Source organism: Corvus moneduloides, chromosome 8, assembly GCF_009650955.1.
Source record: "Corvus moneduloides isolate bCorMon1 chromosome 8, bCorMon1.pri, whole genome shotgun sequence".
Classification (NCBI taxonomy): Eukaryota; Metazoa; Chordata; class Aves; order Passeriformes; family Corvidae; genus Corvus; species Corvus moneduloides.
Window position 1 is genome coordinate 19,110,327 of NC_045483.1, and position 22,584 is coordinate 19,132,910.

Genomic DNA, 22,584 nt, shown 5'->3' on the forward strand with positions numbered 1-22,584 from the left:
GAGGTTGTTATGGAAAATAGCTGATGGCAAACTGAGCTACTTCTTTTTCCTTCCATCTTCCGCTGAAGGCATTATTTTCTGGGGACAACGGACAGGATTCTTTTTAAAATGTTACAACCAACATTTTCCAGACTGTTTTTGCATATCGTGATGAACATCTACGCAGACATACATTCTTATCCGGACACAAGCTGGGGGGGGGGGAGGGGGGTGCTTTTCTTTGCAGAAATCTCTGATTTCTCTACACACATATACGTGCAGAATGCTCCCCAGACAGATCCCCAATACAGAGCAGACGTTTCATGCTGAATCCCCTTCTTCCCCCGCCGCAACCCACATCCAGCTGGGGAGGGGGAGCGGGGTTCCCTGCCATCCCTCACCCCTCGGGAGCCCCTTATTTCATGAGGCGCAGCCCTCCCGGCGGCGGAGGGTGCTCTCGGGGGACCGCAGCACGCCCGGCGCTCTCCCGCGAGCTCGGAGCGGGGCGCGGAGCGGGGCGCGCAGGGTGCGCGCCGCGGGGAGCGAACAGCAGATTGCGGGCAGCCAATGGCGAGGGCAAGCCGAGGTGGCACCAAATTTCCCGCAACCAATCAGCTCGCGAGGGGGAGGAAGGAAAAAAAAAAAAAGAATAAAAGCAGCCAGGCATCATGAGAGAGCCTGCCCCTCGTCATCGTCCTCTTCCTCAGCATCCTTCCTCCCTCCCGCCCCGCTGCCCGCTCCGCCCCGCCTCTCCCCCCGGCTACGCCGAGAGCCGGGCCCCCGCCGCGATTCGCCGCCCTCCGCGCTGACCCCGCGCATCCCAGCCGCGGGCAGGGGTCACCGGGAGGCCGGGGCGCGCAGAGCCCGGCCCCGCCAGCCGCCAAGCAAGCAGCCCCCCTTAAATACCTCCGCACCCGCCTTCCCGAGCCGCACAGCTCGCCGGGCGAGGAGCCGACCAGAGCCAGCCTCCCACCAGCGCCGGGGACCTGCGCGCCCGCGTACCGCCGCCGAGGAGCAGAGACAAGGCCGCCTCATGCCTGCGCACTTGCTGCAGGAGGAGGTAAGCGGGGCCCCGGGGTGCGGGTGCCTTGTCTCCCCCTCGCCCCTTCCTCCTTCATCTCCTCGGCTCCGGCAGCGCTGCGCTGCTGCTGTCTGGGGGAAAAGGTCTGGGCATCCACGCGTGTCTGTGCGTGCACACACACACGTATCCACACGTGTGTGCCTGTGTCCCCTCCGCCCCGCTTCGCAGCCGTCAGGCCAAGGGGTTCACTGGTAACTTAAGACATCACCCAAGCTTGATGGGGGGCCCATGGATGAAGCGGAGACATCCGCGCCTCTGAGGTGATCTTCCTGGATCCTGTGCCCTCACGTAGACCGAGCATAAAATACTGGCTTATTTTGAAAACACCCATCGAAGCATGCTGGGTGCTTGAAGGGCTATTCAAGAAGATCTTTTGTGTGGGTTTTTTGATAATACTTAGACTGGGATTTTTTTTAGTTTTCTTAATTCATTTTCTTTTTAATAAGAACGGGGTTTCACTCACAGTGTTTTAAAACTAAATATATCAGCAGGAAGCGTCTCTAGGACAGACGCAAGGTGAAAGCCGGCTGCCCAGATGAAATGAATGACTGTGTCTGCATTGCTTGAGCCAAGCAAACATACAATAGGGAGACTGCCCTTTTTCGGCATGAGAAGGTCTGAATAACAACCTGACACCAGTAAGATGTGTGGAGCTGTTGGATTTTTAAAGATTTCCCTTTTTATTTTTGACCCTTCTGGCAGCCACGCTTTGCCCAAAGGGAGAGTGGCTTGATTCTGGTGTTTGTGCTCTCACCTTCTCATTCTTTCCCCCTCTGCCAATGCCTAGAAGTGAATGTAAATCATTGCCCTGCTCTTTTTCTGTCACCAGCACACAGGGTCTCCCTTGGTCCTTTTGTGCAGGTGTCATGACCTTCCAGGGATGCTGTGATGTAAAGAACTTTCCTTTTCTCCCCTCCCAAAATGGATGTCAAGGGCAGCGTGCTCACACCATGTTTCATGGTTTTGGCTTGTATTTTGGGTCATATCCTGGAAGCTGGAAAGAATTCTGTCCCTGGGTCATGCTGGGCATATTCAAATATCCTGGACCCGAGATTCAGTGCCCTGGGGCCCGTACACTGTACCCAGTGCAGGAGCCTTTGAGCTGCAGTTGGTTGTATAAGATGGCTGGGTGCCAGGATCACCTATGGCATGTTCAGTGCTGGGAAGGTGGGGGTGTAGGTGGGGAAACACATCTGTTCTGCAGATGAGAGCTGCAAAGTCACTCAGAAATGAGGGAAAGCTAACGAAAATGATTTAGCTGGCCTCCTGCCTCCCTCAGCCCTAGACCCCAGATCAATCTCCATCTCATTTTCCTGGGTAGGAGCCACTATGGTCATAAGGGGATAAAAATTCTCTTTCTTTCCTCATTTCCCCCATTTCTACCTAAATAGCTGCCCTCTCTCCCTCCCTCTTTCCCCCATGCTCCTCCCACCAAGTCTGTAACGGTGGAGCTGTTTCACAACTGCTTTATAGCCCTTTTGTTTCAAGGTAAGTTTACATGTGAGAAATGACCAGTCTGATTATATCAGTGTAATTCCAGCAGCATAGGTATGCTGGTAAAATTCCTCATGTGGCTACTACAACTCTGCAAAAAGAGATTTTTTCCTCTCTGCTGTTTTCTTTGCTCTCTCCCTCCTCCTCCTCTGCCCCTGTGTAACTTTGACAGTGACATAAACTATCATGGAGGAGAAAAATGCAACTGCAACCCCACATTCTTACTCTGGAAGTAGCATGTCCATATGGGGTGTGTTACCTGTCTAATTATACCACCAATCACTGTTGGGAATTTTTCGTGCATAGACAAGTCTTGGGTCTTTTTGGTAGATCGTCTTGCAGCCAAGAAAGAAAATAGTACCTTTCTGCCAAAATGCCAGATGAGAATATCTAACACTTGGGAAAGGGCAGGACTTCTCCTTGCCTAATCTCTGGATTAGAAGCCATTTCTCATGGCTCTTTTGGTGTGGGGATTACCTCTAAATTCTCCAGCAGATGAGAGTATCATATCCTCAGAACATTAATTAGGAAAGCAGGCAGAGACAGCTGATAGCCGGGATGCAGAAGAGCCAGTCCCAAGCTCAGCAGCTTGCCTTGCTGCAGTGAAGGCAGCAGGATACTTTGTGTCCAGTTTTTTTCCTTTCTAACCTTTGATTCCCCAAGGAAAAACTTAAAGCGTTCCTTCTGTAGAGATCATTTTACTTCCCAAATGTGGGGAATCTGGCAGCCTTGCCAGCTCCTCCCCATCGGAAGGTATGTCTGTAACCCTCTAGTTTCTACCCTTGGGAAAGGGAGGAGTTGGGGTGGCCACGTAAGCTGCCTGGCCTGATTTTAATGCCTCCCTCAGGAAACTAGGCCATGGCAGGATGGTGGTCTTTTATGAATCCTGAACACCTGAGTGGGAATCTGCTGTTAATTCAGGAGAGATCTCTGTTGGGCAAGGAGTTTTCCCAGCTTGACCATGCTCCCTCCCGCAGTCTCAGCTCTGCTGTTCCTGCTGGCTGACCCTTAGTGCCCCTTCACCCATGGATGTGTCCCCGGGCAGGTTCCCAGGAGGCAGGGGATGGGGGTGATGTGTGTGGGACACACTGCTTGCATCCCACGTGCTTGGCACCCCTGGGGTTGAGCCATGTTGGGCACTTGGGCTCGGGGCTGACAAAGGGCTGCGAGTACTAGCAAGCACACGGCTGTCATGACAGAGATGGAAATTGGTGATTCAGGGTTCAGTGACCTGTCTCATTAGGGTCAGTCCTGCCTGCTCCTTTCGTCATGCATGCCTGATGGGGCAGGCTGTCACTCAGCCAGCACAAACAAGCATGTTTAGAGGGAATGTTGTGTCACAGTTATAGAAGGGAGCCAGGAGCCAAGCTGAGCCAACTTTGCTGCTTAGAACTTCCTCTCTGCTTATGCTGGTGGCCATAGCTCAGAGGATTGTCTTCCCTTGCCTCAGTTTGCCTGTGGGTGGGAAATGAGAGAGGGATAAGAGTCTTAGCAGCAGGCACAGGATAAGTAGCTGTAGTTCTAACTAGAAGTACCTCACCTGAGTGCTTCCCATCCACTGATCTTCAAGCATGCTGGTCTTGCCACATCCCATTCTGAAAGGTGAGGCAGAGGAGATAAGGAGGCACCCCAGAGGAATCCCTCTGTGGATCTTCCTGATGTTCCCTGCATGATCCCTGGCGGGGTGACACAAAGAAGTAGGATAGCAGGAGCAGCCCATTGATATATTATAAAACTGTGTTTCAGACCATATTTCTCTCCCACCTCTTTGTTCATTCACAAGATTTCCTTTATTGTTGTCTGCTTATGCACAAGCCGAGACCACAAACCCACCGAAAAACGCCCACTAATCAAACTGAAGGAAAATAAAAATCCTTGCAGTCTGCAAATGATCTCACCCAAGCCACTGGTGGAAAAGAGACTGGCTTTCAAGTATTTTTCTTTACTTTCAGCACCCTATGTACCATTCACCTCCTCTCCAGAAAGACCAGGTCCCTGTCCTCTCAGGCCATGACTCCATGTGGCCAGAGCAGGCTCGTCTTTGTGCCAAAGTCTCAGCTGAAAGAATGGAGCCTTCCAGGGAAACCATAGGCTGTGAATTTTTACAATGCTAGCCTAGATGCATGTATTTCTATTTCTTGAACTGATAACCACCAACTGCTTGTTTTGTTTTCCCTTTTTTTCTTTCTCGAAAATATCCATTGACACCTCTCCAAGGAGTTCTCCTCCACTTCCAGCACCACTGCTGATGGCACAGTCACCTCCCGGGTGACCAGGAATGGAAATGCCATGATGGAGAAGGACTTACTCAATCATGAGGACTTGGCAGGAGACCGGGGCATGATAGATGATATCTTTGATGAGACCTACCGGGAGAAAGAGGGCCCCAAGCCCCCGCTGCGATATGTCTGGAGGAATATCATCCTCATGAGCCTGCTGCACCTAGGGGCCCTATTTGCGTTGACACTGATACCTTCTGCAAAGATCCAGACACTGGCATGGGGTAAGCACACTCCTCTATCTGTTTCTTGGCATCTGCAACCCCCAAATCTGTTGGGTGTCATTTTTTTTTCCTTCAGGCCCACAGACTTGGGGATGAGAAAGAGAGAAGCAGGGGGCTTTTTCTAGAAGCAGCTCTTCAGCCAAATTCGTAGCAAGCTGTGGAAGGGCTTGCTAGTGTCTCTTGTGAGGTCACACGTGAGAGGGAAAGATTTGGCAGGGATTTGGCTTGTCTGCTTAAAGAACAAACTTGATTCACAGACATTAGGCTTGGAAATATCCTGAATGTGCAGCTGCTTCTGGAGTAAAGCACAAAAACTGTTTGATAGAGTACCATGACAGTGCCAGAAAGTTAGGAAGAAAGAGCACCTTAAGAGGTGGTTGGGGAGGCAAGGTACAGAGCACTCTTTGGCATGAGACTGCTGCCCAGACATGAGAACCACTCCTGTCCTTACCGGGGAAGTGAAAATCCCACAGAGCCTCAATGTGTGTATGAGGGAAAAGATACAAAATACAGTTGTGCAGAAGATAAAAGTCAAGAATTAAGTCTGAAGCTCAGGTCTTTTATCATTCTTAAAAAAGCGCAGATTAGCCACCATCATCCCGGAACTAAGCCTGACAACTTCCAAAAAATAAATAAGCGTCTCTCCAGGCAGCAAATTCCAGTGGAAAGCACAACCCAGCAGAAGGTAGCTAGGCAAAGCTCCGCTTTCTCAGAGATCTTGCCCTGGGTAGGAACCAAACTTCTCCTCTGACTGCTGAAAAGACAACTGGGCCCAGGGCCCACTCTGCAGGAGAGCCTCGCTTTCCGCGAGCCTTTGTGTGGACCCCTGTAGGAGTCCAGAAGCCAAATGGCTCCCAGTAGGGAGGTCGAGAGATTGTATCCAGCCCCTGCCTCCCTGTGAAACAGAACATCCTGAAACAAAAAGCAACAGTCCAGATTGAGGTCTGCTGCGGTGGCTTTTGGGTTCAGTAGTACTCCTGCTTACTGGTCAGCCCGGCTATGGATGGGCCCTGGGGCGATCCACCTGGTCTATCACACTGTCAGAGTGTGTCTTCCTGATGGCTGTGTGCAACAAGCATCACAGCTGAACTGGGAAGGAGATGGCTTCCTGCATGGACAGGCTGACTCTTCCTCCTGAACCATATCAGCCTCTCACAGGCAGAGGTCTGGGGGATGAGCTTCACTGGAGGCCACAGTCAGAGTCTGGCTACAGCATCTGCAAAAGCAGAGGCACCGATGCGTTCCCTGTGCAGCCAGCGTGGCCTTTCAGGGGGACATTATGAAAGAAGACTTTGCTGGGCCTTTCCCTTGTGAAAACCTGACAGGCTGTACTTTCCCCTGGTCCATCAGGGCTGGGCAGAACATGCAGCTTCAGTATGACCTCGGAGGAGCATTTCAGGGCTCTTGGTCCTGTTATGTGTGTCCCATCCCTGGGCTGGAGCAAAGACTGCTGGCTTCTCTCACTCACTGAGCTGACAGCCTGGGTCCTCCAATTCCAGTCAGATATCCTCAGGGTGCTGGGGCAAGGAGGAGGAAAAAATGTGAGTCGAATTTACTGATTTCATTTCAAGCTGCTGATATGCTCCATGATTTCTAAATCCATCCAACCCTTCTCCCTTGAGTTCCCTTGGGATACTTAAGAGGGCTTGAGCATCTTTATCCAGAAGGTTAATGCTGTTTTGCATTCTGCTAAACCCCACTCTACCCCAAAATGGTCTCTGAGGCAATGTCTTTGCAACCGCACATCTCTTTGGGATGTCTGTGTGGCATCTCATGGCACTTCACAGGAATCTGCTTTGCTTTTTATCCGATATCAATCCTTCCTGCTCTCCTTGCTCAGTCAACTCTGGCGTGAAGTGCCAGTTGCTCTCCTGCCACTGTGAGGCACTGCAAGATTCCTTGGTGGATTCTGGAGTGACATGTTCTGGGAATGGGAGAAGGGACATGGTGTTTGGGGGAACTGCACTGTTCTGGACCGGCTGAATATCAATCCTGCCATACCAAAGCTGGAGTAGCTCCACCAAGCTCCCTGTCCTGCACTCCTGTTCTGGGAAAGGAGCACTGTTCTTGGCACCTTGCAGCCAAGTCAGAGTTCCCTTATAGTCCATTCTCCTCCAGCACTGACTGGAACTGGAATACTCTGATCCTCCACAGGTATACCTTCTCAGCAAGGCTTCTTGCTCCTTGCATTGCCCTTTTCTCAGCTCATACCTTTATTTAGCAAGGCATCTGTGGCTGTCATGGCAGTGACTTGCTGTTATTTTCCCGGCACCTTCTGGTAGCAAGGAGAGGACAGTTCCCATTTTACAGACAAGGATAGTGCAGCAGAGGCTTAGGTTGCTTCTGGCAGTACACCATGGGCACATGGCAGGCCAGCTCTAGCAGTGGTAGTTCTGGAGCTGCTGGAGGTTTTGCTTGTTTCTTTGTTTGTTTTTCAGATTATTTCTTCCTTAGGTTGTGTACATATAATACAAAATTAACATGGTCCCAGATGTTCTCCGTTTTGGTGCAACAGGCAGCTGTGGTGCCTGGTAGCTCATCTACCTTCTATAATTTATCTGTTGCCTATACCCACTTCATCTAGGCCACCGTCTCCTTGATGTTCCTGTCCCTTTGAAACCAGTTATACTGGTGACTGTCCTCTTTTGTTTTCATTTCTCTATGTGCTGATTCCTCTTTGTCTCTCAAGCTCTCCAGCCCTGCCTTCATCATTGTTTGCTGTTCTGCACTGCTGTGTGCATTGTATCCCCTGATCTCTTTCTGGTACAGAGCTTCCCAGAATGAGCTCGGGTTGTTGATCAGGTGAGAGCTCACCATCACAAGAGCTCTCCGAGCCATTCCAGCACTGGCTTTCTAGTCAGCTCCCCTTTTATTTATTGTCTTCTCCACTGCACTTCTCAAAGTCTTGCTTAGTCTGTTCAAGGATCATGGGCAGATTTTACGTCATTTGCCAAATGGCGCAGAGCCTGAGTCTGAAAGGGCAGGATGCAAAGGTGACTCTAATTGCTCAGATCCTCCCTGGAAATGTGATTTGTGGGTAGTCTTTTTAGCCCTCGGATGCAGGAGACTGACAGTAACTGTGTTAACTCCTGTTGGCCTGGACAGCAGTGTCTGTAAATAGTGATGGTTCCTCTCGACATGGTTCTCTGTCAACGCCTCAGTTCCCTGCAGTGCCAGAGGCTCTAGAAGCATGGGTTCATACTATATTTTGTTGTTGCTGTATTATCTTTGGACCAAGGTGAATCTTGCTGGATAATTTAGGCAATTCCTGACAGTCTGAAAATCTCAGTCCATACTACCTCCAGAGATATGTCAGCAAACAGCAAACAGCAAAATGGGTTTTTTACTTTCCCATCAAGACTACAGCTGGCAACACCTTCCCACTTAGTGTTCCTCCAGGCTTAAGTAGCAGGTGGTGTGCTTCTCTGAGCATGGCAGGGAAGTTAGGTTTCAGTCACAGCAGATCCTATTGCTCCTCCTAAACACTGTCCCCTTTATGCAGCCTGTACATTTCATTGCTTCTGGTATCTTTCTCCTGAGAGTAGCAGGACTCACCTGGCTAACAGGGACTGGGCAGCAAGGAGGGAACAGTCTTGCGCTGAGCAAAAGCCCAAGGACACCTGCTGGAGCAGGAGCACCTCTTCGTGTAAACATCCTTGGTGTTCACTGCAGGTGACAATGCTTTTAGCACATTCCTGGTTTCTCATAATAACTTAGGGTCTGAATCTGGGTCCTAAAGAGGTAAAGCCAAATGAGTCATAGACATGACTGAATCCAGAATGTTTTCTGTTTAATTTTTGGAGCATTGAGTGCTTATTACTGCCAGTGGTCATAATTCTTTGTATTCCAGTTGAATGGGTCACTGGGAATATCACCGGTGAGTTGCCAAACCTTTTGGATCTTGTATAGGTCAAAGCATGGTATGGAAGGTGACTTTGAATCCTCAGCTGATGGAGTCCCTAAGTCCTTCAGTTTGGGGCAGCATCACAGGGCAGATGTGAAAATCTGTGCTACTTTATTTCACCTTCTCTGCACTCTTTCCAGTTGAATTCTTAGTGGATGATCTTGGAGGAGTTTTTCTTCTTCCCTCTGAGATGCTGATTCCCTGACTGTGCAACAATCATCACTGTACCTCTTTGTGGGGGTGAACTCTCTGAATCATAAGGGTGCTGGAATCTTCTGTATTCCACAAGGATTTCAGTCATTTGGCATATCCTGTCGCTGTCACATCAACTCTTAGTTATGGCTGATGGATCTAATTGTCTCCAGGTAGGGTTTGGCTTTCTGTGGGGCTGGTGCCACAAATGCACAGACTTTCCCACAGAAAGTGTCTGCCCCTTAGATAAACTACAGCTTCTGTATTTGGGAAAGAGGCCAGGCAGAACAGGATTATAATTAGAGGGTTATGGCCATTGTAGTGACCTGGGATGCAGCTCCAAGAGAAGTCAACATGAGCTGCTGAGGTTCATGGGCTTTGGATGAAGGCTGGGACTGTTCTATGCCAGGGCACCCAAAAGCAGTGGGTACTCTTTCAAATTTTTTACAAAACCTTCCAGGAAAGGCTACCAAAAGCAAGTACTGGGTTATCTGGGTTTTGAGTCTGTTGGTGTCCCTATCACATCTCTTTTGTGATTCCCTGTGCTTGCTGATAATGTCTTTGTTGCTGGTGTTGTCTTTTCCCAACAGGGATATCCACAGGCAAATTCTGAGAATTGCCTGTATAAAAGAGATACAGATGAGCTTCCTTTCCTGCAAAGCTTAAATACAACAGTCCTCAGCCAGAGTCATCTTCCTGAAGGCTTTTTTTACCAAAATATTCTCAGTCAGCATGTGAGGATTCACCAGATAAGGAAAGCTGAAAACTCAGGGCTATGAATTGGGCTTCTACTCATCTAACCTGGCATTTACTTTCTTGTACTATTGAAGATCATGAAAAATCACATAGTTCATTTGTGTCCCTGGTACACCATCAATTCATAGGGCCTGCTTGCCCTACAGCAGACAGATGGGCTCTTTCCCTAGCAAGTTGCCCCCCACATCCATTGCAAGGTGCCATTGTTTATCATGTACTGTCTGTCTTGTGTTATCTGTGGGGATAGTACTGATTTAAATGTGTCTTAAAATCTAAAATTAACAGGTTGTGAGTTGGTTCATTACTTTCAAGTCAGAGTCATGAAACTGAGTAGGATCTTCAAGGTTTCTAGCACCAGTAAGGCCAAAGGGATGCCTGAACCAAATGCTCTGTTCCATCATCCTCCACTTCTCCCCTTCCAGGCTTGGACAGCTTTGTGATCTTTGTTCAGCTCCATTGTGTCTTGCAAAGGCTGGGTCCTGCTGTATTTGCATGCTTGGCTTTTTTGAGAGACTGTCGAGGTGCTGGGAGAGTTGTGCTCTGGTCCAAGGCTTGTGCTGCATTCAGCAGCAGGCAGGGGAACCAAGGGAGAAGATGAAGATGGGGAGTCACAGTCAGATCAGCAGACAGGGAAGGTCACTCTTGTGCAGTGGGGTGCAAGTGAGAAGGGTTCATGCAAGTTTAAGGGGCCAGAAGATGATGTTAAATCAGCCAAGATAGGCTTTTAGTGGATAAGAGATTAGGTTGGGAATGTAGAAGAACAAAAAGGAGGGACGGAAGGAAGAGGGAGCAGGGGATAACAGGAAAGAAAGCCTGTATTAGTTTGAATGAAAGAACTTGGCTGTGCCTGGCACATGTCTCAGATCTCTGATTCCAGACAAGTTTCTGGCAGAGTATCTAGTTTTCTGGGTTCAAGATAAGCTTGATTAGAGACATTTGGCTGGACTGGATGGCTGAACGTCAAGCATACCAGCAATTCCTATCCATGGACTTATGTGAAAGAATAAGGAACTTTTTTCATGATGGATGCAATTGGCTGAAATGTGCAAATTTATACTAGGAAAGTTTGCCCTGGGGGACTGGTAGGAAGGCATTGCTTCCCGCAGAGGACTAAAGGTGGATCAGTTGACCTGTTCACAGAAGTGCACCCTTCCCTCTTTGTGTCTGAGCTTGCAGAGCAAACCAACTGTTGAATGCTCTCTTTCTGCTAAACTTCCTGACCCTTCCTTCCTCGAGGAAGAGCTAATTTGCAGAACCAATTTTCTTCTAACCCTGACTTCCTAGTGTAATGCTGCTATGAAACTCTTGGGTCTTTCCTCCATTTTAGTTTTAGAATCAGATGCTGGAGCTGAGGTTAATTTCCAGAAGTCCCAGGAGGACAAACAGGCACACAGACCAGAGCAAATATGAACACATGCTGTATTGGGAGCAGGATGTGTTTTTTTACTAGCTGCCAAAGGGCAAGGAATTCCTTCTGCCCTGTGTGAAGAGGGAACACATGAAGCAGCCTCAAAGCTCAACAGGGCCCAGCAAGATCTGCCTCTGCCATGGGCACAACTTGTAATGAATTGTTAGCCCTGGGGTTTCCTTCTGTGAAAGGTGCAGGAGATGAGCAGAGGGAGGAATCAAAAAGACCCTAGGAGTGGTAGCCTCTGAGCAGATTTTAAGCCAGTGGTAGAGCTGAAGGTGAGGCCCAGGCTTCAGTGGGAGGATAGATAGGTTAGATCTTTTTCTAGCCAGCTTCTGCTCAGAAAAGGAGCAGAAGAGAAGCCTAACTCTGGGCTTGAGCTGTCCCCCTGAAAAATGGTATTATCTACCATCTCTAGGTGAAAATAATGCGAAAGAGATTTAGTGAGGAGTGGTGAGATAGGAAACCGAGAGCCTGGATTATTTCGGGTGGGAGGAAAGGGAGAAGCTGTTCCCTGGTGGACTGCAGTGCTTTTACCAGAGTGCTTTATGGAAGCAGCCGCTTTATACTATTTTGACTATTCTGCACCATGACAGATGGCACTGTGCTAAAGAACCAACCCTTGTGACAAGTCTTCTAAGGGGGAGCCTCCTTCCTTGTTAAAGAGCTGAATTGATTTGCCCCACATTGCCCAGGAGGCCTGCGGTAGCTCGGGCACTCTCACATTGAGTTTTACTGCCCCAGTCTGTGCTCTCCATGGATTCTTCTCTTGCTTATACAGCTTTGGGGGAAGGCCTGCCTCTGTGTTGCTCTGCCTGAAACTTTGCTCCAACTGCTCAAACACTTTCTTTTCCTTTGTAGCTCTTCTGTGTTTCCTGGTGAGTGCTCTGGGGATCACAGCTGGATCTCACCGCCTCTGGAGTCATCGGTCCTACAAAGCCACACTGCCCCTGCGAATCTTCCTGACTATTGCAAACTCCATGGCCTTCCAGGTAAGCACTTCCTTAATGTGCCACTGGTCCTCAGAAGGAAGTGCTCCCATGAATCCCTGTCTCAGATAGAAGACACAATTTGATAAAGAGGTTCCTCTCTCCTACTACCTCTTGTTAGGAAAAAGACTGCCCTTTCCATCTAACACTGCAGTGCTAGAGTCTGTCTTTACCTTGTCCCATCAGAGGTTGACTCTGAGACAAACCCAATGAGGAGAGGACAACTGGCCAAGACCAGGGGTAGGAAAGCTCTCCAAACAGGAATGTACCTTTCCCTCCAGGTGTGGTCTCCCTGTGCTTGCACCAGGTCCCATGAAAGAGGTGTGGAAGTGTTAAGTGTTCTCCTGGTGTTGCCTCACTCTCCTTTTGCTGTGTGGCTGATAAAGGAGAAGACATCTGCAAAGCTAAGGACAGAAAATTCTGCAGGATGTAGAATTTGCTGCTGCATAAAGACCAAGAACTTCTTGAGATTTAGGGGGATGTTTCTCTGGTTCAGAAGAGTGATATTTAGGAATAATCATGTTACAAATCACATCACTGGCTTCCAGAGAGTCGTCCCAGGTCAGTGATATTTTAAGGAGAGAAAGGTTGGGCCTTCAGAGTGGCACAAGTGACTGCAGGCACTGTTAAGCACTTTGGGAGATTGCTTCACCTCTCAAAGAGCACTAACCTCAGGATATTGCCTAACTACTGTGAGAGCACTTCACAGTCCCCAAAGCAAACAAAACTGCAAATCTGTGGAAGTCAGAGTGAAAACCCAGATTGGCATGGTGCAGAAAAGTAAATTCTGGTGGTCTCTCAGGCTTGCTGCTGTAAGTCAGCCCTAACAACTCTCCATCCTTTAACTGTACTGAAGGGTTGCTTGTCTGTGGGAAGTACTCAGGAAGGTGTCAGAATGCAGTACTTTCTGCTATAAAAAGCTGAACACAAATGTATCAGTGCTGTGCTCTTAAGTAATTCTCCAGAGGATAGCACTTTGTTTACATGTAATCAGAACAGAGTAAAGTTTTTTAAGCCTTCAAAAATTTTCTAAAACACCACTGAATTTCTTTTTCTCTGTTAGTACCAAATAGCAGTCTTTCACAAGGAAAAGGGGAGGACCAAGCTGTCGATTTCAGCCAGTGGTCCAGCACTCAGCAAGACAACAGGATGGGTTGCTGTGTATTAGCTAGTCCTGTACAAAGACCATCTTTCACAGGGTTATAGGGCAGGGGGGGAAAGAATTTGCTGAGCTGTTGCTGTAGGGGATAGGAATAGACAAAGATGAGAGACACACAGATATTCCAGCTTCAATAGGAACTAATCCAAAGTTCTACTGAAAATTTGGTACTATTCCCCATGGATTTTTTCAAATAGTTACTTTCAGTGAGATCAAGAGAAGATTTATGTTGAATCTATCTCGTTCCTGTTAGTGGCAGCAGAGGAGATCAGTAACTTTTAAGGTCAGGGAAGTTTATAGACTGTTTTATCTTAAGTCCTCCAGAAAATGCCTGTTGGTTGCTCAGAGACCTGTGACTTGTAATTTCAGAGAATTTGAGAATTCTGCCTCTAACTGGCTTTTCCACCTGCAAGACCTGTCAGCTGCAGCACAACAGAAGCTCTCACAGTTATAGCCTGTAGCTGGAAACTCCCAAGGAAGAAGACATTCTCCTTGGCTTTGCTTGCTCTTCTCAAAAAGTCATGATTTTCAGTCAAGGTTGCAGTTAGAGGTGGTCCCAAAATAAGATCCATAGAAAAAAGCTAAAGTTTGTGTCAAGGTACCGATTTTTCAGGTTTGAGACTCCCAATTTCTGTTTGTAGACAGGGTGTGGTGGAGGAAGTGATACCACATGGTCTCTGCATTACATGGTCTCTTTCCAAATTTGTGCCTCCTCCCTGCAGAAAGACAGGGGAAGCCTTCCCATATGTGCAAGCCCAAGTTGTCTGTTGACTTTCAGACTGGGCTTTCTCGTGTTACATGGTGCTGTGTAGGGTCTGGAATGTGAAAGAGACTTTGGGTCACAGGTGAAATTTTCCAGCATAGCTACTGGTTAAGTTTCTCTGCTTACTAGATAGGGAAGGCAGCTGGGCCACCCTCTTCTGGGGGAATACTGAATGATGAAGCTCTGGCCAACATCAGCGAGGGCTGCTAATACTTGGAGATACTTGGCTGGAAGGAAGGCAGCAGTTCCCAGTATTTGGAAAAAAGTGAGAGTTATAATCCTGGCCCATGTTTATCATTGCCTTCTTGAATGGCCTGCAGGTAAATAATTTTATCTCATTTAAAGGAAGAGTGGTTACAATACTAGAAAGGGACTTGAGGAGTCATGTCTCTGCCACAGGCTCCCTGTGTGGACAAGTCCCTCAGTCTTTTGAGGCAAGAAATAGGGATGGTTATGCATTTTCCCTACCTTCAAAGTGTTTTCAGGAAAAGTCCTGGATATGTAGAAGATTAATGAGCCTCTTGTGTAATACAGGTAATAGAGCTGTGCTTGGATCTCTATTTCATGTTTTCTAGGATGGTGTAATACATGGCTTTAAGCTTATTGAAATCTTGATACAAAGAAATGATCACAGGCTTATGAAAATCTATTCTTAACACCAGCCAAAGCAATCATTTCATAATACAAATGATAAAAGCGTTGACATTTTCCAAACTGTATTGATTTTGCTGCTTAAATGGAACAGTTACGGGGCTGAAGAGAGGTATTTTTGAGAAATGTCATTGAAATGGTGTGTTTGTTCTTTTTCTAAAGAGGAACCTTAATTTTAAGACTGTTTGATTTCCAATGAAAAAAAAGTTTAAAAAAGCCTCGCCCCCCAAGTTAAACATCTGATTTGGCAATCCCAGGACAAGCAAGGCAGGATGACCTATGGGAAATATCAGGGACAGGGAAGGGGCAGGTCAGTCAGCCCCAGCTGGCACTGTGCAGGGATGGGGATGGGGACAGGGATGGGATGGGGATGGGACAGTAGCTGAGTATGGGAGGGTGGGGCACCAGCCAGCCAATGAGAGTGGCTGCTGCAGGGGTGGGGCACAGGCTGACCAGCCAGAGCCTGCAGCACCATGGGTGTGGTGCAGCCCCCAGCCCAGAGTTGGCCAATCAAAGAGCAGACTGAGGCACCCCTGGAGCTGCTTCCCAAAACCTGGAGAGGTACAACCAAGACCCAACCTCTGTTTTAAAGGCCAGAAACCCCAAACCCTAATGAGGCATGATGCCACTGATATGAGTTCAGGTCAATAGGATTTAAGTATTTAAACATTTCAGGCCATTTTGTAATTTGAAGGGAATTTCTTCAGCCCTGACCCTAAGTTTTCACTGCTGTTGACTTGCAGAACGACATCTATGAGTGGGTCCGGGACCACCGTGTCCATCACAAGTTCTCCGAAACAGACGCAGACCCACACAATGCCATGCGGGGCTTCTTCTTCTCCCACATTGGCTGGCTGCTCGTGCGCAAGCACCCGGACGTCATCGAGAAGGGACAGAAGCTGGACCTGAGTGACATAAAGGCTGACAAAGTGGTGATGTTCCAGCGCAGGTGAGTGCCACGTGGGGTCAACCCTAGTGGGGAGCCATGGGGATGGAGCAGGGACACTGCAAATGGCCTGGGAACTCCAAGTGGCTTTGATGGAATGTGAGAGGATTTGAGGGCATCATGTGAGAAATGTGACTCTTCAGCATGCCCAAGGCTTTGCTGTGAGACGAACTGTGAGAAATGAGCTGTGCCTCTCCTATAGGAAGTATTTAGAATCTAGTGCCACCTCTAGCCCTCCCACACTCCTCTCTTGCCTGCCTACCCTGCAGCATCTTGCCAGCAGCAGGCTGATCTTCTCACCACTAAGTCCCCCCATGCCTGCTCACCCCACAGCCCAGCTGCTGCTTTGGCTGGCCCAGAGCCCACACACAGGTGCCTCTGAGACATCTTTGGAGATTGTACACCTTCCAGGCCATGTCTGTGCCCCTCTTCCCTCAGTCTTCTGGAAAAAATGTGGTGAAAGAAGGGTTGAAAATGGAGATGTGAGAGGGGCAGTAACTGGGAAGGACAGTCTTGATTCACTGGTGCCTCGTGGATGGGGTATCTCTCAGCCATCTGGAGCTATACTGGGACTGATCCCCAGAGCAGATGAGCCTATCATCAGGGTGTGGGACTGAACCTATATAGTAACTATATATATATATATATATATATAGTAACTATATATATATATATATATATATACTATATATATATATATATAGTAACTATATATATAACCTATATAGTAACCAGCCTAAGTCAGGAAGTCCCTAGTTCAGTCCCAGCGTGATTTTTCTTGTGGGTCATCGGAGTGGTTCACCTTCCTCTACTTCCATTCTTCTAGTGTAAGAGAGCTCACATGCTCATCTGTATGCTCATCTGTGCCACTTGCTTGCATTTTTGGTGGGTGTATTCATAGGCAGAGCCAAGTCTGCAAGGAGGAGTTGCAGCACTGGGCCAAAGCCAGAGAAAGGACCATCTGTGGGACTCTGGAAGCATGGGGTTGCCTTTATAGTGACCAGTGTAGCTGAGAAGCAAATGACAGATGAGGCCAAAAGCAGCAGGTGTCTGGACTCATGGTGATGGGGACATTGTTTTATGCTTGTGTGAGGAGAGCAGGATTTAGTCTGAGTCTCTTACCTGATGATAGGACTTGGGAGTCTCCAGGCATGGCTTCCGTGCATCCAGAGTAAAAGATACAAGGTTCAGGAGCAAGGCATTTCTGCACCTGATTTTCCCTGGATAGCTGAGTGTGAATCCTCCAAATAGAGGACTGAATCAGTCCTTCCTGTCCTGCCTCTGCCACTGAACACCTTCCTCCTGGTCCCTTTCTTTCCAGATACTACAAGCCCTCAGTGGTGTTGCTGTGCTTCACACTGCCAGCTGTAGTGCCCTGGTACTTCTGGGATGAATCCATCGTCATCAGCTTCTTCATTCCAGCCATCCTGCGCTACACCATAGGGCTCAATGCCACTTGGCTAGTGAACAGTGCTGCTCACATGTTTGGCAACCGGCCATATGACCAGAACATCAACCCACGGGAGAACCCCCTGGTCAGCCTGGGGGCCCTAGGTATGTTCAGCATCTGTGTCTTTGCTGCAGGGGGACTCTAGAACAGGGACTGCCTCTTGGGGCTGCAACTGCTTCTAGGAATTTCTATGAATCCAGGTGTCCCTACTTCCCCTGCATCCTTTCCTTCCAGCCTTTGCATCTGGGGGTGTTTCCTGTGCTGGCCAGTGAGTACATAAGGGCAGCAGGGTTATCAGCTCCCATCAGACTCTTTCTAGGCTGGAAAGGACTCTGCTACACTTATCACCTTCTTATCTCAACAGCAATATTTTATTTACCCTGCTCAGAAGTCTCTCTGCCATGTTCACTAGACTGAAAAACATGTGCTGCAGTCACTTCATGTCTGAGATTTGTCAACTTGAAAACCAGCAGATGCACATTTTGGCGTGTTCTCAAGACAACTGGTGATTTTGGGGGTACTTGAGGATAAGACAAGCTAGATGCTTGTATGTTTTTTACTGAAAATTTGGAGATCTAGGAAAGTACATCCTAGGATCAGCATATGCCCTTATCTGTTCTCCCAAGCCTAAATCCTCATCTGTTTTGCACCACTGTACATTACTGGGGCTCCACTGATTTCCACCACCAAAGAATCTGCTTGTGAATTTTTAGTAGGGAGGGGTTTGAACTGCAGAGATTCAGGGGAAGGAGCAGTAGTCGAGGCAGTGTCTTTGAAGGGGTGAGTGCTGAAGCCAATGTTGACAGTATCCAGAACAGATGGTGGCTGACTGGTGTCAATTGTTTAGTAGAAGTGTGTGTCTGCTTTTTTTCCCATCTGGAAATGTCCTTTGGATTTGGCATTAGGATTGCTAGTGCCATAGGAGTATTGATTGGCCTGGTTTGTTGGGGACTTGCTGCTGATCTTGCTGGTAGCTGAATTAATACTAGATTTCTTGTGGTGGCAGGGGAAAGACTATTAAGAATCCCTGGTGTTTTGGTGCAGCTGGGGAGCCAGGGACTAACCATTCCTTGCCACATGCTTGTTTTCCTCTAAAGCACCAAACGTCCTCTATGATTGTCATTGCCTCATTTGGGCCAGCCCTGGCATGCTGGGTCATGCCCAAATGAGATGGGGTAGATTAGAAGGGTGAAATTGGGCTGAGAGGAGAGAGGAGCCTGGACTCAATCCAGAGCCTGTTACAGGAATGTGGTGCTTTGGGTCAAGATAAAGGGTCTATCACCTAGAGCTCTGCAACATCCTCTCCCTGGTCGTGTTTTTCAGGAGAAGGCTTCCACAACTACCACCACACCTTCCCCTATGACTACTCCACCAGTGAGTTTGGCTGGCGCTTCAACTTAACCACAGCCTTCATCGACCTCATGTGCCTCCTGGGGCTGGCCAGCGATCGCAAGAAGGTCTCCAAGGAGGTCATCCTGGCTCGGAAAATGCGGACTGGAGATGGAAGTCACAAGAGTGGCTGAGTTCCTGCTCCCTTGCACACACACATCCACACCTCTCCTTCCTCCTTTTATCTCCCTTTCTCCCTTCCTGACCCCTCCAAACACGCTGGACAAAAGTTTAATGTTCTGTTTACTAACTACTGAATAATGCTACCAGTTTGCTTAAGATAATGAGAATGAGTTTTAATGCCCCCCTCCCATGCTGCATTTTGCGTGATGTATTTAAGATCTAGGACTCTGCCTTTATAACACAAGGCCACTCTTTCCCTCCTTTCCTTTTCCTTTCTGTTTCCCTCTCCAGCCTCTCTAACCTGTCTCCTGCTTTACATTGTCCCAGTCTCTCCCTGGAAAAGAAGCTGGTAAGAAGTGGCCTAGGGAGGCCCTTGCAGTTGGCTATGTACCATTTAGTTAAGGGAAGCCTGTACTAGCCAGATGAAGAGTTAAGCCAAAGTCAGTGACCCTCTCCCCACCACTTTCCCCCACAAAGTTTCTGCCACTGTCCCTCCTCTTTTCTCAAGGGCTGCTAACAGACATGACATAGCTAAACTGCTCTTCCTGGGAAAAGCAGCCCCATCCCTTGCTCTTGCCATCAGAAAGAAGAGTTGTTTCTTTCCAAGACATCTCTTGGGAAGTGTTCTCCCCTGTTCCTCACCACCTAGCCACTCTGGCTGGAGTCTCTCTCAGATCCCTAGCCAAGTCCACCAGTGGCTGAGGGATGAGGTAGCAGCAGTGGGCACTGGAGGGAGAGTGCTGGTGGCCTTAATTCCTACTCCCTCTGATGTCACAGCCTCCCTCCCTGCACTGCCCTCTGTGCCACAAGGGACTGAAGGCAGAGCATGTCTCTGGGCTCCACGGCTGTTTTGGAGAGCCACAGTGAGGAGGAGGACAGATGGAGGGGTGTGCCACTGGCTGCCAAGGGGCAGCACCAGCCCATAATGAGTTTTGTTCACCCCCACCACTGAGATTTTTGCTGGCAAATGGGACTTTGCCAAAATGGAGAGGAGGAGAAGCATGTAAACCAAAGCTCCACCTCTGAGTTAAGCTGCCTTATGTGCTGGAAGAACAGGGTCCCTTCTGGGGGGCAGGCAGATGTGTGTGCCTGCCCTGCAGATCCACATCCTGTGCTGAGCACAGGGACAGGACAAGGGAACACCTGCAGGTGTAGGGAGGAGTGAGGGTGTCTGCAGGAGCAGGTCTTTTCATCCTCGGGGGCTCCACTCAACAAGTGCCTGAGAAACACCAGTGTGGGGCCAGGTGGCACAGGGGGCTCGAGGAAGTTGAGACCTCAATGTGAGACTGCCGCCAGTGTGAGCTACCTCTGGGCTTTCTTGCCCAGGGTCTGCTCTGTTGGTTTGCCATTCCCTGCTTCCCAGAGGGAGTGGGAAGGAGAGGCAAAAACAGCTCCTTGTTAGTCCCTTAGCTTGCCTCCCAGCCCCCTCGGCGAGCCATCTCGCCACCTCGCTCCTTTGCCAGCAAGACAGGCAGCGAGGGCGGCTGAGCCTGCAGAAAGGTCAGTTACATCACTGAGCCAATGTGGGCATGCAGCTGGAGGATGCTGGGGAAAAAAGTCCATGTGGGTGTTGTTTCCTGCAAGTTGCAGAGACCAGCTTGAGTTCAGGCAGTCTGTTATGTTCTGGGTGTTATGGCCTCATGCCCCTCACTGAGCTGAACATGCTTTTTTTTCCCCCTTAACTCTCCTAGTTACTATTAATTTTTATTACTATTATTATTATTAGTTGTAGCAATAGTATTGTTTTTGTTGCTTCAATGCATCAATCGGAGCTGGAGGAAAGCACAAGAGGTAGCTGGAACAAAGTGATATTGGAGTGGGGTTTGCAGCATCTCCCTTATTCAGGCAGGCCAGGGAAGGCAGAGACAGAGCAGATGCCAACTTCCTCACCTCATCTCTGCCACATCGCAGCCAGGGAAGCTTCATGGGAGCAAGCCTCTGCAGCTTTGCTTCCTCCTGCTGCAGTGAAACTCACCAGGAGCCAGGATAGCTCGGTGATGTTCTTAACAAGAACACGCTTGTTACTCAGAAAATGAGTCCGTCTCCTCACCTTCCCCTCCCAGCCACCACCATGACCTTGTTTTTGCTCAGCAATGGGACCCTTCGAGGTTTTCAGCCGTAAGGAGTGATATGGTCTCTAGCCAAGAGGAACAAGGACAAATGGAGAAAAGAGTCCTTCAGCTCCTGGTTTCAGGAGACAGCATCCTTACTGCTCTGAGGCTCTTGACTGCCTGGGTGCTGGCTGTAGCAAAAGGAGTTGTGGCTAGAGCAGTATCCTACCATTTGAAAAAAAAAAAGAAAAAGCCCTCCAAAAAAAGAGAAACACTGTTAGGTCTGTAATTGTGGGCTGACTTTGCTCTAATGTAAACCCCTCTGAACTCGTGGAAGTCCCCAGAGAGGACGAATTTGCTCCAGCCAGTAATTTGAAAGGGGTGTGGGGAGGGGAGAAGGGGAGAATGACTTCCTTGCTCCTGGTGTCCTTAAGGTATAGTGTGACTACCCTACAGTAGAGATGTGTGCTGTGAAATGCAGCAGTATTTCACATCCTCTCAGCAGAGAAGCAGGGCTTGACATCAAGAGTTCCTTTCAAATTTCAAGTGCTGATTCGGGTCCAGAATCTGGAATGAGAGTGGAAGTTGAGGAGCAGTAACCAAACAGTCCTGGTGTTTGTCCAGTCACTTTAAAGGTAGATTGGCAAATATCTCTGGGTGCCTTAAATCTTTCTTTAATATACATAGAAGTATTGACAGCTATTTGCCGTTTTGGTTTTTTTTTCTGAGTTATGAACATTCAAGGGGTTTCTTAATTATTTAATTGCCTACATTGAACTGTGGGTGCAGGTGATTTTGAATGTATTTGAGTTAGAATTTTTGTTAGACTAAGAAACAGATACAACAATTTAGGTAGAACTTCGTTTGAGATATATATATATACACCTATAAATATATATATATATATTTGGTGGCACGTTTGTATCCTGGACGCATTGTCTGTATGTTTAGCTCAAACAAGTCTGTGAAAGGTAGAAGCAGAAAAATCAGCAGTGGGACCTCATGGCTAAAGCAGCTGGGACCTGTTCCCAGCTTAACAACTCGCTCACTGCGTGATTTGGGACAAAGTCATTTAAAAACGCTCCGTGCCTCAGTTTCCCTATCTGTAACAGGGGGTTACGCCCTGCCTCCCAGAGGTGTGGTGAGGCTCGCTGCCGACCAGCCGAGCACAGGAAGGAGCCCTACGAACCACACACACCGCTGCTGGCAGAAGCATGGACTGGTTTGTTTTCCAAAACCGTTCCCAGCCCTGCTGGTATTGTGAAAAGCAAAAGTCCAAGTGTTGGGTGTTCAGGGAAGGATTGGAAAGTTGAATCTGCACATTGTCTAAGCTCTGTCACTGTTGAAATGTGAGTAGGATATGATTTTTCACAGCTTAGGGATTTCTGCATAGTAGTATCTCTGTTTTGTGTACTGGAAAAGAAAAAAAAAACCTTTTTGAAATAATTTCTACTAATATGGAAACAGACATCTGGTTGTGCTGATCTGAAATTTTATTTGTTCATAATAAAAACGATAAATGTTACTTTAAAACTTGTTGGACTGATGACATGGTGGGCAAGGCTTGGTAAAGCACATGATGCTCCATCAGGATGCAGAATGCTGTGCCTTACTGTTTCCAAACCCCTCTCTCTTCCAGGAGAACCAAGGGAAAAAAGCCTCTGGCTCTTTAAGCATCATGAATGAGTGGATTATAATGGCTTTCATACTCCAGCGCAGGCCAGGCAGGCACACCCCGCCAAGGCT

At 48.3% G+C, this 22,584-nt stretch overlaps 1 protein-coding gene across 1 annotated transcript; it reads left to right on the top strand.

Annotated features, from left to right (window-relative positions):
* Positions 1 to 675: 675 nt before the first annotated feature.
* SCD (stearoyl-CoA desaturase) lies at positions 676 to 22,371 on the top strand. Its single transcript, XM_032116090.1, has 6 exons — positions 676 to 1,039; positions 4,772 to 5,057; positions 12,179 to 12,309; positions 15,623 to 15,828; positions 17,147 to 17,379; positions 18,599 to 22,371. The coding sequence occupies exons 1-6, from the start codon at positions 1,013 to 1,015 to the stop codon at positions 18,796 to 18,798; spliced, it is 1,083 nt and encodes a 360-aa protein (XP_031971981.1). The 5' UTR covers positions 676 to 1,012; the 3' UTR covers positions 18,799 to 22,371.
* The last annotated feature ends 213 nt before the right edge of the window (positions 22,372 to 22,584 follow it).

Excerpts from the sequence above, each read along its gene's own strand:
- SCD (XM_032116090.1), top strand. The coding sequence starts at position 1,013 with ATGCCTGCGCACTTGCTGCAGGAGGAG. Across the intron at positions 12,310-15,622 it reads CAAACTCCATGGCCTTCCAG|AACGACATCTATGAGTGGGT; the intron begins GTAAGCACTTCC and ends GTTGACTTGCAG. Across the intron at positions 17,380-18,598 it reads GGTCAGCCTGGGGGCCCTAG|GAGAAGGCTTCCACAACTAC; the intron begins GTATGTTCAGCA and ends CGTGTTTTTCAG.